The sequence below is a fragment of the Phascolarctos cinereus genome, unplaced genomic scaffold (genome assembly GCF_003287225.1).
Source record: "Phascolarctos cinereus isolate Bilbo 61053 unplaced genomic scaffold, phaCin_HiC Scaffold_3;HRSCAF=262, whole genome shotgun sequence".
NCBI lineage: Eukaryota > Metazoa > Chordata > Mammalia > Diprotodontia > Phascolarctidae > Phascolarctos > Phascolarctos cinereus.
In genome coordinates, this window is record NW_027555736.1 from 211081349 (window position 1) to 211096346 (window position 14998).

Sequence of the window (14998 nt, forward strand, 5' to 3'; positions counted from 1 at the left end):
AGTTCAAATGAAATTGATAAATATCTACAAATATATAGAAAACGCATATAATGTGTTTTCAGTATGTATCAGGCCCATCCATATCACTTCTAAAGACAGTAAACAGCTAGAAGCCTAAGACTTTGTTGAATAAGGAACTTTGCTTATTCATCTTGCATACCTAATGCAACGCTTAATATTGAATTGGTTTTCAGTAACGATTTCTTGAGTAATGGGTAAATCTGATTTTTCTCCCAACTAGACTGTCAGTAACTTGAAGGCATTTGAAATATTTGTTAATATTTCTACATTAAATTACAAATCTATAAATGAAACCAGTTAATCATTTCATGAAGGATTATTCCTAAAGGCAAGGATTAAATGTCCTGTTAAGATCCCATCCTAAGGGGCAGCTAGGTGGTGCAGTGAATAGAGCACTGGCGCTGGAGTCAGGAGGACTTGAGTTCAAATCCAGCCTCAGAGCAAAGCACTTGACGCTTACTAGCTGTGTGACCCTGGTCAAGTCAGAAAAGAAAATAATCCATGCATGTGCTTTATTTTCTTTTGCAGCTAGATCATTCATAATGAAGAAAGGATCTGCTGATGTCAAGGCTAGAAAATGGTACACCCTCACTCTGAATATTAAGGTAAGTAATGCTGTTCAAAGTGCTCACAGCTAAAGCATTCTTTTGTGACATTAATAATAATAATACTTAACATTTATATAGCACCTACTATATGCCAGGCACTCTTGCTAAGTGTTTTACAATTATCTTATTTGCTCCTCACAGCAACCCTGGGTGTAGGTGCTATTATTATCCCCATTTTATAGATGAGAAAACTGAGGCAGAGGTTAAATGACTTGTCCAGTGTCATGCAGTTAGTGTTTGAGCTCAAGCTGGATTTGAATTCAGGTCTTCCTAACTCCAGTGTTTTATCCACTGCACTGCCTAGCTATCAATAGCATCTCTTTATTATTGATTAATTACTTATTTTTGCCAGCAAAGAGTTACATTGGTACAAATAACAAGAAACTGGATAAGCTACCTAGTTAGGTTGGTACTGAATGGCTGCTGTACGTTAGTAGACTCTGTCACTAAGATGTCAGGGAAGAGCTTTGGGCCTGTATGTGAATAATTTTATAATTGATGCTATTTTTTAGCAGAAATTTTGTTTTTTGGATATTAAGGAATTACTTGTTGACTAGAAGTAACTGGGGGTTTATTTTTCTTACTTGTGCTAATTATAGCAATGAACTTCTAGGAATGGGACATCATTTTAAGTTCAAAAACTGGCAGTTCTGAATCATTAGTTTCTAAAATAGAGGTAGCAAAGATTCTGTGTTAAAACTGGTTTATATGAGGAGTTTACCTTGAATATCATGAGTTGTCTTGCCAGGAAGCATGGAGAGGAGTTTAGAATAGGGAAAATGCTACTACGTTTTAATGATGACTCCTTCTTCTTCTACCACGGCAGTAGTTGTGTGCCCTAGGTATGGTGCTAAACACTTTATAGTTATTTTATTTGATCCTCACAGCAACACTCAACACTAGGAGGTAGGTACCGTTATCATCTCTTTTTATAGATGAAGAAACTGAGGCAAACAGAGGTTGAGTGACCTGCCCAGGGTCACTTAGCTAGTAAGTGTTTGAGGCTAGAGTTGAACTGGGTCCGTAGAGGCTCTTCTTTAAAATAATTAATTAATTCATTAATTTTTGGTTTTTAACATTGACTTCCATAACCTTTTGAGTTTTAAATTTTCTACCCCCTCCTTTCCTCCACCCTCCCCAAGACAGCATGCAATCTGGTATAGGCTCTACTTATACATTCATATTAAGCATATTTTCACATTAGTTATGATATAAAGAAGAATTAGAAGTAATGGGAGGAACCATGAGAATGAAGAAACAAAACAGTGAAAGAAAAAAAGATCAAATAATATGCTTCCATTTGCATTCAGACTCCATAGTTCTTTCTCTGGATGTGGATAGCATTTTCCACTGAGTCTTTTGAAGTTGTCTTAGATCTTTGCATTGCTGAGAAGAGCTAAGTCTGTCAAAGTCAGTCATCGAGTACTATGGCTGCTACTGTGTACAGTGTTGTCCTGGTTCTGCTCATTTCACTCAGCATCAGTTCATACGAGTCTTTCCAGGTTTTTTTGAAGTCTGCCTGTTCATCATTTGGTATAGCACGATAGTATTCCATCATGTTCATATACCACAACTTATTCAGCCATTCCCCAGTTGGTGGGCATCCGCTCAATTTCCAATTTTTTGCCACCACAGAAAGAGCTGCTATAAATATTTTTGTACATGTGGGTCCTTTTCCTATTTTTATGATTTCTTTGGGATACAGACTTGGAAGTAGTATTGCTGGGTGAAAGGGTATGCACAATTTTATAGCCCTTTGGGCATAGTTCCAAATTGTTCTCCAAAATGGTTGGATCATTTCACAGTGCTACCAACAATGCATTAGTGTTCCAGTTTTCCCACATCTTCTCCAATATTTATCATTTTCCTGTTTTGTCTTGTTAGCCAGTGTGATATATATGATATGAAACCTCAGAGTTGTTTTGATTTGCATTTCTCTAATCAGTAGTGATTTAGAGCATTTTCTTTTTTGCTTTTTTAGGCAGTTGGGGTCACACAGTTAGTAAGTGTCAAGTGTTTGGTCTGAGGCCAGATTTGAACTCAGGTCCTCCTGACTTCAGGGCCGGTGCTCTATCCACCTAGCTGCCCCTAGAGCATTTTTTTGTATGACTGTAAATAGCTTTAATTTCTTCCTCTGAAAACTGCCTGCTCATATCCTTTGACCATTTATCAATTGAGGAATGACTTATGCTCTTACAAATTTGACTCAGTTCTCTATGTATTTTAGAAATGAGGCCTTTATCAGAGACACTGGTTATAAAAGTTGTTTTCCAGCTTTCTGTTTCCCTTCTAATCTTGGTTATGTTGGCTTTGTTTGTGCAAACACTTTTCAATTTAATGTTATCAAAGTCATCTTTTTTGCATTTCATAATGTTCTCTATCTCATGTTTGGTCGTAAATCCTTCCTTTCTCCATAGATCTGAATAGGTAGACTATTCCTTGCTCTCCTAGTTTGCTTATGGTATCAGTCTTTATATCTAAATCTTGTACCCATCTTGACTTTATCTTGGTATAGGGTGTAAAATGTTGGTCTATGCCTAGTTTTTGCCATATTATTTTCCAATTTTCCTAGTAGTTTTTGTTAAATAGTGAGTTCTTATCCCAGAAGCTGGAGTCTTTGGATTTATCAAATAGTAGGTTACTATAGTCATTGACTGTTGTTTCTTACATACCTAACCTATTCCACAGATCCACCACTCTGTTTCTTAGCCAGTACCAAGTAGTTTTGATGATTGCTGCTTTATAATACATTTTAAGATCTGGTACAGGTAGGCCACCTTCTTTTGCATTTCTTTTCATTAATTCTCTTGATATTTTGGACTTTTTGTTCTTCCCGGTGAATTTTGTTATTTTTTCTAGCTCTATAATGTAGAGGCTTTTTGGCACTAGGCTAGTCTAATGGTGATTCTTTGGCTGTGGCAACCCTGGAGGGAAAAAAAGGAAAGTACGGAATGGCTCCCAGTCTTCTGTTTTAACAATAAGATTGTATTCACTTTAAAAGTGATTTTGATTCTTTGGTCTATTGTATATACTAAAAGTCTAAGGAAATTATTTCCTGTGATAATGGGAAAGTGGCAGAAAACGGTACAAAGGGTCTTGAGAATTACAGGTTTTAGACTCTGTAAAATCTTTCTTCTCTGTTGGTACTCTAAACATGAGATCCTTGTCTGTTTACTGGTAAATGGGCATGATGCTATAAGAACTGAATCATATAAATCTTGACATTCTTACTATGAAATCTAGATGAAAGAAGGCAGTTACATAGCTGAAAGGAAGTGTGGCTTGTAGGTTCTCCATGGAGAGAGAAATTTTTTAAAAATTGGTGAAATTGGTCTTGTTATATCCACAGGGACTAGAAGAAAATCATTCCATGGACATTTGGTCATCTTCTCTTGTGGTGTTCATGATAAATATTTGCAAAAAATATTGCCATGAAGAATTGTAGCTTATGTACCATAATAATCATAATCATAATAGTAGTGAGTATTCCTATGGCACTGAAGGGTTTTTACAAAGCAGTTTATAAATATTATGTCATTTAATCCTTACAATAACCCTGGGAGAGATAGATGCTGTAATTACCCTCATTTTACAGATGAAGAAACTGAGTCTGACAGAGGTTAAGAGAATTTACTCAGGGTCACACAGCTAGTAAGTGTCATAGGCAGTCTTTGAGCTCGAATATTCTTGATTCCAGGTCCAGCCCCAACCACTGTGCTACATCTAGCTTCGTGTTGCATGTGCTAATGGGGTTGAGAAAGTTATATAAATTTGGAGGGTCAATAAGACCCTCCAAATTAAATCAAGATATATCTGAGAATAGGTGAGGTTGGTAAGAAATATATTGGAAAATAGGAGTCAGGAGTAATGAATGAAAGATTCTTGGCCAACACACGTAGGCTATTCAGAAGCTTCTTGATTTCATATATTGTGATTTCAGGAAAACTTTCTTTAAGAAAGGAATCAGTAGGCACTTGACTTGGTGAGCATGCTTCATTTTTTATGGAGGAGACAAGACTTATATTTTATTGATATAGGGTACTAGGGTACCTAATAGCATTTGTGCTACAACTCACAGTCTTAGGAAGCTGTTTAGGCTACTGAAAGATTAAGTGATTTGCCCAGGATCACACAGCTGGTATGTATCAGTGGGGAGTTGTGAACCTAGATATTCCTGCCTACAAGATCAATTTTCTGTCCATTATCCTATGGCTGCTCCCCAAAACTAAAATAACATCATAAAAATGAAATTATTTATATTTTAAATGACAAGAAATAGCTTGTCATTGATGTGGGAGCCATTCCTGCGTCAGCTGTCTATGTATGTAGGGTCATTGACTTGTTAGGGATGAAAAATGATAAAAATGTAGCATGCAATTCAAACAGGTCAATCCTGACCTATTCAGGTAAGTTACTGGTAATGTAAAATGTGTTATAGTATAATACATATGTATATAGCCTGAAAATTTCACACAGAATTTTAACAGTTTCCACAAATAGGAATATTTGGATAAGCTCACCATCCATAGGGAATCTTTAATTAGGTCTCTGAGCTCATTGTACCTGGTATACTGGCAGACAACTTTGGTAAACATATGTCTCTGTGTCTTATGCCTCGCTTAATGTTTGTGATCAGAGGGCCATAAGATCAAAAGAACCTAAAAAGCACCTTAGTTAGGGAAGACTTGACTTGCCCAGTGGAGAAAGATGGTAGACAAAAACAACACTATTCCAGAAAATAAACTCTTATGGAGAAGGATGACAGAAGATTATGAGTAATATCCCCTCATAAAACAGAAACAGTGTCTAGTAAAACCAAGGTGAAGAAAGTTGGAAAGAGATGCAAACAGAATAATGCTGAGAGCATTTAAAGATTAGATGGACAGGGGAAAATGGAAGAACAGTACAAAAGATTTGCAGATTTTTTAATAAACTCTTTTTACCATAAAGGTTAATAGAGACATTACACTAACATCATATTCTCAGGTGTTCTTAAAAGAGGAGGTAAGTGAACAAAGACGGGAAAAGCATCCAGAATTACTAGATCAGTTGTACCTAGAGAAGATCCATGCTCTATACAGTTGTGAAGATGTGGAGGGATCAATTCACAAAGTATCTAAAGGAGAAGAAGATAGAATATAGCTGTAGAAAAAATTTCATCCATCATTAATGCTGAAAAAGGTCAGACAACTGATCAGAAGAGATTGCAAGAGGACCCTTTGCTGGCACTGGGTGCAGCTGGTCCTGATTGACAACTCTCTTGCCTATAAACAGTTCTAGGTTGCAGTTCCAGGGCAAAGAGGAGTGCTTGCAATGGGTCGCAAGGGAGCAGAGTCCCTGGTCATAGTTCCAGGGCCAAGAGGAGCACTAGCACTTGCAGCTGCAGGGGATCAGGTACCCTTTCTGGGCAAAAATCAGAGAGTAGACCAGGAATGTAGTGACCACATCTCTCCCTAGATAATACTGCCTTGGAAGCCCAGAAAACTTGTAGACCCCACCCCCCCCTTAGAACTAGCTCTGAAAACAGCAGCACAGAAGAGCCTAAAGCTAGGCATCCATCCACAGGTGCTTCTTCATCCACAGGTGAGCAGACACCAACTTTAACACAAAATTAACACAAAATTTAACACAAAAAGTGAAGAAATATTTGGGAAAATGAGAACACCAAAAAAAGAACTTGACCATAAAAGGCTACTACAATGCTAGGGAAGACCAAGATGTAAACTTAGAAAAGGCAATAATTCAAAAAGAGTCTACAAACAAAACCTTAAAGAAAAATGCTAATTGGAACCAAGGCCAGCAAGAATTCCTGGAAGAGTTAAAGAAAAAGATAGGAACAATAGAGGAAAAATTGGGAAAAGAAAAGAGAGTGACGCGAGATAATTATGAAAAGAGGATTAACAGCTTGGTAAAGGCACAAAAAAAAATACCAGAGAAAATAACACCTTAAAAAAACAGAATTGGCCTAAATGGTAAGGGAGGTATGAAAATTCATTGAAGAAAAGAACTCCTTAAAAAGCAGAATTGGCCAAAAGGCAAAAGAAGTACAAAAACTCATTGAAGAAAATAATTCCTTAAAAATTAGAAATGGGCAGATGGAAGCTAATGACTCCATGAGACTTCAAGAAACAATAAAACAAAATCAAAACAATGAAAAAATAGAAGAAAATGTGAGCTATCTCATTGGAAAAACAACTGACCTGGAAAACAGATCACGGAGAGATAATTTAAGAATTATTGGACTACCTGAAAGACATGATCAAAGAAAGAGCCTAGACATCATCTTTCAAGAAATTATAAAGAAAAACTGCCCCAGTATCTTAGATCAGAGGGTTAAATAGAATTTGAAAGAATCCACCGATCACCATCTGAAAAAACATCCCAAAATTAAAACTCCCAAGAATACTATAGTGAAATTCCAGTGTTCCTAGGTCAAGAAGAAAATACTGCAAGTAGCCAGGAAGAAACAATTCATGTATCATGGAGCCCAAGTCAGGATCACACAGGATTTAGAGGCTTCCACATTAAAGGAATGAAGGGCTTGGAATATGATATTCTGGAATGCAAAGGAGCTAGGATTACAATCAAGAATAACCTACCTGGCAAAACTGAATGTAATCCTTTAGGGGGAAAAATAGGTAGACTTTGAAGCATTCCTGATGAAAAGACCAGACCTGAATAGAAAATCTGACTTTCAAACAGAAGATTCAAGAGAATCACAAAAAGGTGAAAATAAAAGAGTAATCATAAGGGACTCAATAAAGTTAAACTGTTTATGTTCCTATGTGGGAAAGTGATACATGTAACTCCTAAAAACTTTATATTAGTTAGAAGGAGTCTACATAGACAAAAATCATGGGTGTGAGTCAATTATCTTGGGATAATTTCCACCCAAAAAATGTAGGGATGAGAAAGAGGGATGCACTGGGAGAAGGAGGAAGAGAGAGGTAGAATGGAGAAAATTTTCTCACATAAAAAAGGTATGCAAGGAAGAGCTTTTATAGTGGAGGGAAAAATAGGTTGTTGGTGGTGGGAAATGCTTGAACCTCACTCTAGTCAGAATTGGTTCAAAGAAGGAAGAATATATACACACTCAGTTTGGTATAGAAATCTATCTTTGCCAATAAAGAAATAGGTAGGAAAGGGGATAAGAGAGATGGGGTAGGGGTAGGGCAGTGATTAAAGGGAGGACAGATTAAGGCGTGTAGTGGTTAGAAGCAAAACAGACTTTTGAGGAGGGACAGGATAAGAAGAAAGATAAATATAAATAGAAGAAAATAGGATGGAGGGAAATATACAGTTAGTAATCATAACCGTGAATGTGAATGGGATGCACTAACCCATAAACTTGGAAGCAGCAGAATGGATTAGAAACCAGAATTTAGCAATAAGCTGTATATAAGAAACACATTTGAAACAAAAAAGACACACACAGTGTTAAACTAAGGGGCTTGAGTAAGATTTATTATGCATCTGGTGAAGTAAGAAAAGCAGGGATAGCAATCATGATCTCAGACAAACAAAAACAAAAATAAACCAAATTAAACGAGATAAACAGGGAAACTACATTTGGCTAAAAGATACCATAGGCAATGAAGTAATGTAAAATTTTTTTACAACAAGTTCCTCTGATAAAGACCTTATTTCTCAGAGTAAATTTATACAAAATAAGAGCCATTCCCCAATTGATAAATAGTCAAAGAATATGATTGGGTAGTTTTCAGAAGAAATAAAAGCTATCTATAGTCATATGACAAAAATGCTCAAAATCACTATTGATTAGAGAAAGGAAAATTAAAACAACTTTAAGGTATCACCTCACCCCTATCAGAAATGGCAAATGCTGGAGGGGATGTGAGAAAATAAGTACATTAATGAACTATTAATGGAGTTGTGAACTGGTGCGACTATTCTGGAGAACAATCTGGAACTACACCCAGAAGACTATAAAACTGTGCATACCCTTTGACCCAGCAATACCACCACTAGGTCTGTACCCAAAGAGATCAAAGAAAAAGGAAAAGGACCTATATGTACAAAAATATTTATACCAGCTCTTTTTCTGATGGCAAAGAATTGCAAATTGAGATGATGCCCGTTAATTGGGGGAGTAGCTGAAGAAGTTGTGGTATATAATTGTGATGGAGTACTATTATGCTATAGGAAATGATGATAGGAGTGGTTTCAGAAAAACATGGCAAGTCCTATATGAACTGATACAAAGCAAAGTGAGAAGAATCGTGACATTATTGTGCACAGTAACAGCAATATTGTAATGATGACAAATAGTGTTGTATGATGATCAGTTTGGCTGCTCTGATCATTACAGTGATCCAAGACAATTCCGAAGGACTCATGATGAAAAATGCTATTCACCTCTAGAGAATTAAACTCTTGGGCGCAAATTGAAGTATACTTTTCTTTTTTATTTTTGAGATGTGTGTGTGTGTGTGTGTGTGTGTGTGTGTGTTATGTCTAATATGGAAATGTTTTGCATGATTTTACATATATTATTGATGTATTTTTTTTCTTTTTTGTTTTCTCGGTGGGGAAGGATTGGGATAGAGGGAGAGAATCTTGAACTCAAAATTTAAAAAGAGTGTTAAAAATAAATAACTTGAAGGTATTCAGTTCAACACATGAAAGTATTGATTGGATGTATACTATTTGCTGAAAGATAAGAGATGATATAAGCTTTCATGCTAAAATGAATACCATAGTGGTGTATGCATTTTGGCATTGCAGCCTCACACAACTCCTTATGGGCAGTGTTATGGCCTATTTGAATGTGAACCTCTTGAGGATGGGCTGTTTTCATTTCTTCCCCCCGTACATGGCACATTGTAAGCATTCAGTAAATGCTTTTTCATTAAAAAATAAGTAAAATAAAATCATGCTGTTCAGAATGTAGGATTTGATCGTTCTGCTGTGTTCTCTGCCCTAATCAGACCTCATCTGGAGTATTATGTTCAGTTCTGGGTGCCACATTTGAGAAAGAATATTGCCGTTGTCGAAATCATCCGGAGGAGGGTTACTAAAATAGTAGAGTCTTGAAACCATGGTTAGGAAAGTTGGTTGATCCTGAGACTATTTAACCTGGAGAATAGGGGAAATATAGGGTTGAGGATAACTCTTCAGATACTTGAAGGTAGCCGTCTTTTTGCTTGGCTCCAAAGGCCAGACTAGGAACAGTTAGAGAGAAAGATTTTCATTTAGTGTAAGGGGAAAATGTCATAATAATTAAAGCTGTTCAAAGTTGGAATAGGCTCCTTTAGTCCTCAAAGAAGTGAGTGACTTCTCTATCATCAGAGGCCTGACTTCAAGAGAAGGCTTGCTAGACATGTTATAGGAGATAAAAGTTCAGAAGATCCCTCATAACTCAGAAGTTCATTCCATGAAGTTAATTGATTATGCCTTTCTTCACTTTGCTATTCTCAACTTACTATTTGGAATATGGTCCTCGTCTAAAGTCTTTTAGCATATCAGATGGTAGTGAGTCCTAGTTTTTGGTGATAAAAGGCTAATTGGTGGCCTGTAGTTATGCTACTGGTCCTTTGAATTAAAACGAAATTGTTCACAGTGACTAGAAGCTAATCTATTGATTATCAGTGTACATGAAGATACGAAAGCAGATTAATACATAAACATAAAACTATGAATTTATTTTGAGTGCTTTTCTTAATTTACTGTGTAATTGGAGAGATACTCCAGTTGAATTGTTAAGTATTTTTTAAACTATTGTTAACTATTTTTTAAATTGATGAAATATTGAAACAGTTCTTTCACATCAAATGCTATATATATGAGAGATCAATCAATCAGTCAGTATTTATTAAGCATCTGCTGTGTGCCAGGCACATAGAGCTGGATGAAGAAAGTTATCTGAGATCCTTTTTTCATTTAATTTTGACCTTTGACCTAAATTTTGTTAAATTATATTTTGTTATATAGAAATTCATTGATAAGCATAACAACTAGCTAGGTTAGCTACTGATTATATTAAATTTTTACATAGCATTAATGAGAAAATATTTGTGAATATATAGTAACTTTTTTTTTTTTGACAGGGCTCTTCTGTGGATGTCATACTAGATAATTGGCTTCTCTGGAAAGGTAATCTGCCCTCATATCCCCAGAATGGTTGGGCAGCAATTGGAACGCGTAGCTTTGAGTTTGCACAGTTTGACAACTTTCATATAGAGGCTACAGATTAGAATTCTTGAAACTCTTGGATAATGACTATTCTCTCCTCCATACTTCTTTTGAGTTTGGAATCAAAGTCAATTCCTTGGGGATTTTTGAGGCCAAAAACATTGAAGGAATTTGTTTTTCATACTTGATACTACTGTATATTTTATTTGCTTTTTCTTATAGTTATTCTAATTTTAAACATCACTTCATAGATTATATATTACTTCCTTTTCTTAACAATTTTGCCATTGAGATCTCAATGATTGTATCCTGATATTGAGGGAATTGGACCCTTTTATCTGGTTTGTAATTAGTTATGTGGTATGTGTACTGAAAGATTTCTCCATGTTGCATAACACTAATAAACGTAACTTTAAAGACTTGTTCATTATTGACATACATACATGTGTCGCACGTCATGATGAAAGAAATACTTTTTTAACCTTCCAAGAATCTTGTCTCCACCAAATAGTCTCACGCGAAGCCCAGGGGAGCTTCAAGGGCAGTGTTTTATGGATTACCATGGTGTTTCATCCTTGCATTCTGAATGGACCTTTAAAAAATGGTGATGTAAACAAATACACGACCGTTTCTAAAATGGATTATTAGTAAGCTACCTCCTAAACTTTCTTGAATAATAGAAAAATGAATAGATAATTTGGGACCTTGACTATATAATATTGCTCTTAATTACCTTTTTTAAAAAAGTTATTTTCCTCACTGTTGGTGTAGCCAATATTTTTGCTTGTGGAAAGAGGGGGAGAATTGTGTCTTGTCCTATCACACAAAATGAAATTGTTGAATTTCATTATACCAGCTGAAATTTAACAACTCTTTAATACATTGATCAGTTTATATTTGAAGAGTGCTGCATGTGCTTTTTATATGATATAATTTGCTTCTAAAAATTGGCACTCTTTTTAGGAACATCCCAGTTACTCGTGTGGAATATATTTCTTATGTTCCAGGAGAAAAAAATAAAAGTAGGTTCTAGGAGAGGTTACATGTGTCATTTAACCACTTCTCAACTACAAAACGAAGAGTTCCAGGGGTGGGGAATCCGTGGCTTCTAGGCCACATGTAGCTCTAGATCCTTGAGTGCGGCCCTTTGACTAAATCAAACGTCACAGAACAAATCCCCTTAATAAAAAGGGTTTGTTCTGTAAAACTTGGACTCGGCAAAGGGCTGCACTTGAAGACCTGTAGGGCCACATGGCCTCAAGGTTGCAGGTTTCCCATCCCTAGTTAGACTTAGGTGCACTGTAGAATACCTTTTAGCTCCGAAAAGCTGAATTGCTCTTCCATACTAATTTACATTTCACTAATTTTGCATTTTTTGATGATTTAACTCTGGCTAGAGCCTTTCATCTGTGAAGAAAATGTTTGCTCCTCAAATTTGAAGGCTCAACAAAATTTATGATGAATATTTATCCTAATTAAGATGATCTCTTTAGAGTTTCCAGCTTAAGTCATGAAACCTTTCCTGGTTACTATTTTTCCATTGATCTCTCTCTTCTCTCTCTCTCTCCTCAATGCCTACACCATTATAACTATAATATGTCTTTGGGTATCTGTACCCTACCTTATATAGTTTAATGATGTAAAGTCTTCCAACTGGTTTTTAGGCTCTTTGGGGAGAAGTCTTATTGCTCTCCGTGTTATTCCTAGTAGTTAGTGATGTGTGAATAGTAGGTACTTGGTAGATGTTCATTTGTTGGTTGTATTTATTCATAATAACTGTGTATATAAATGGGTGCTGCTGCACAGAGGCATGTGACTATTCATCCAGGCAAGCCTAACTGAATATTTGCTTAGAAACACTTCATTAGCAATTAAGGTAAAAGCTAGTAAGTCAACACATTTTACTTTTATCTATATAAGCACATATAATTAAGATCTTTTCACTAATCCAGGTAATAGTTTGTTCAAATTTGTGTTGTTTTTCTAAAGGTCATCATATCTGCTGACAACTTTCAAGTCTTACTGATGTTAAAAGTTAAATCAAGCACTGTATCCTATTTCAAAGTCATCAGAAATAGGCTGTCTGGCAGGTTACTTTGTCCTAGAGATGTAGCTTGTTTAAGAGGATGAACCCCACATTTCCTGTTACTTGAGTAATGTACATTTTATAATACATTTAATAACATCGTTAATAAGTGGTGGTGTTATTCAGTCATTTTTTAGTCATGTCTTACTCTTTGTAACTGCATTTAGGGGTTTCTTGGCAAAGATACTGGAGTAGTTTGCCATTTCCTTCTCTAGGTAATCTTACAGATGAAGAGTTCTACTTCAGAGAGCGCAACTCCAATGGGCTGGCCATGTTGTTTGAATGCAAAACATATGCTTGCCAAAAAGACTGTTTTATGGAGAACTCACAAGGTAAGCGCCTACATGGTGGTCAGAAGAAGCGATACAAGGACACTGTCAAGGTCTCTCTTAAGAACTTGGGGCTTGATTGTGTGACATGGGAGACACTGGCACAGGATTGCTCAGCATGGCGTGCCCACATCAGAGAAGGTACTGTGCTCTATGAGCAAAGCAGAATTGAAATAGCTCAAAAAAAAACACAAGATGTGCTGATTTAGAGAATCTATCCCAAATGTTCACATGGACTATTTGTACCTGACCTGTGGTAGAACATTTTGAGTTCGTATTGGTCTGATCAGCCAGCCACAGTCGGACATGCTGAAATTTGACTATTTAAATTTGAAATTTGACATTAGTAATGATGTCATTTTGGTCCTCTGAGAACGAAGAACAGCAACCAACCAACCAGTAGATGGGGATACTGAGGCAAACAGGGTTAAGTGACTTGCCCAAGGTCACATAGCTAAGAAGTGTCTAAGGCCAGATTTGAATCCAGGAAGATGAGTCTTTTGACTCCAGGACTGGCACTCAGTTTCCTGCGCCACCAATATTGCTAAAGACAGAATAAAGGACTAAGATGAATGTTGTCAAATACTGTAATAACTGCTTTTTTGCTCATAGATTGAGTTACACAAGAATACTTTTTCTCCCTCCTTAAATTTCCCTAGAACACTTTGGTATACTTTTTTTTTTTTTTACTTCTCACACCCTATCTTGTACTTGTCTGTGGACCTCTTCCCCTATCCATGAGCCTTCTCTGTCTCCCAACAGAATGTAAGATCCTTGAGGGCAGAGTCTTGTCATTTTTTTTTATATTGCCTAACATGGTGCTTTGTACACAGTAGTCCTTAATGTTTGTTGATTCCACGTAGGTTGTTATGCTTATGTAGAAAACTTGAGGATTTATGTTGTTAGTAGTAACTACATATTTTCTCTAAAAACAATATTCATGATTTATGAATTTTAGCCCATGTAGAATTAGAAGAATTTCTTTGTCATTCCTTTCCTCCCTCTTGACCAGTAGGCTTTGTTTACCCTTAGAAAATGCACATATGCTGCCATTTGTGAGGGAGGTCTCAGGAAATTTGTAGTGATTTCTTATTATTCTCATTCTTCCAGAAATTCTGAAATTCACCTGGAAGAGAGGGAAAAAACTCACACTGAGGTGAATAATGAGATGCAAATGATTCCTAAGTTTCTGTAGCCATCCCTTGTTCCTCTCCTGGGCTTCCCATCCAGTATTATATCATCCATTGAACATCTCTAGCTAGATGTAGTAAAGGCATCTTATAAATTTGCCATACTGAAAATAGAGTTTGTTTTCTTTCCTCCAAAATATACCCCTCTTCCTAACATTTTTATTTCTGTTGAGAGCAATACCCTTTTAGTCACACAGTTTCTCAACTTGGAATCATTCCTCTTCCTGACCGCTCAGGTCTAATCAGAAGCCAAGGCAGGCCAATTCTGACTTCCCTTTCTAGCATGCATCCATCCCCTTCTCTCTACTCACACAGCTAATTCAGGCACTTGTCACCTTTTGCCTTGATCATTTTGATAACCTCCTAGTTGATCTCTCAGCCTCAAACCTTCCCTGTCTAACCCATCCTCCACACTTAAGACCATTCTCTAGCTAAAGAATCTGTTTTAAAGCCCTTCACAGCTGGGACCCAACCCTTATAGGTTTATAGCACATTGATTTCCGTCATTCACATTGTGTTCTAGTGAAACACCTTTTTGCTGCTTTCCCATACATGACATTCCATTTCTCATCTCTATGCCTGGAATGCTCTTCTTCCTCATTTGTGCTCTTG

The 14998-nt window shown here is 36.5% G+C and overlaps 1 protein-coding gene across 1 annotated transcript in view; it reads left to right on the forward strand.

Annotated features, from left to right (window-relative positions):
- Positions 1-11200, forward strand: part of GALC (galactosylceramidase) — a 71047-nt gene extending 59847 nt beyond the window's left edge. The window contains exons 16-17 of the mRNA XM_021000294.2: positions 550-626; positions 10697-11200. Coding sequence (XP_020855953.1) covers positions 550-626; positions 10697-10843 — 224 coding nt within the window. The 3' untranslated portion in view covers positions 10844-11200. The remainder of the gene's footprint in view (positions 1-549; positions 627-10696) is intronic.
- Positions 11201-14998: the final 3798 nt, after the last annotated feature.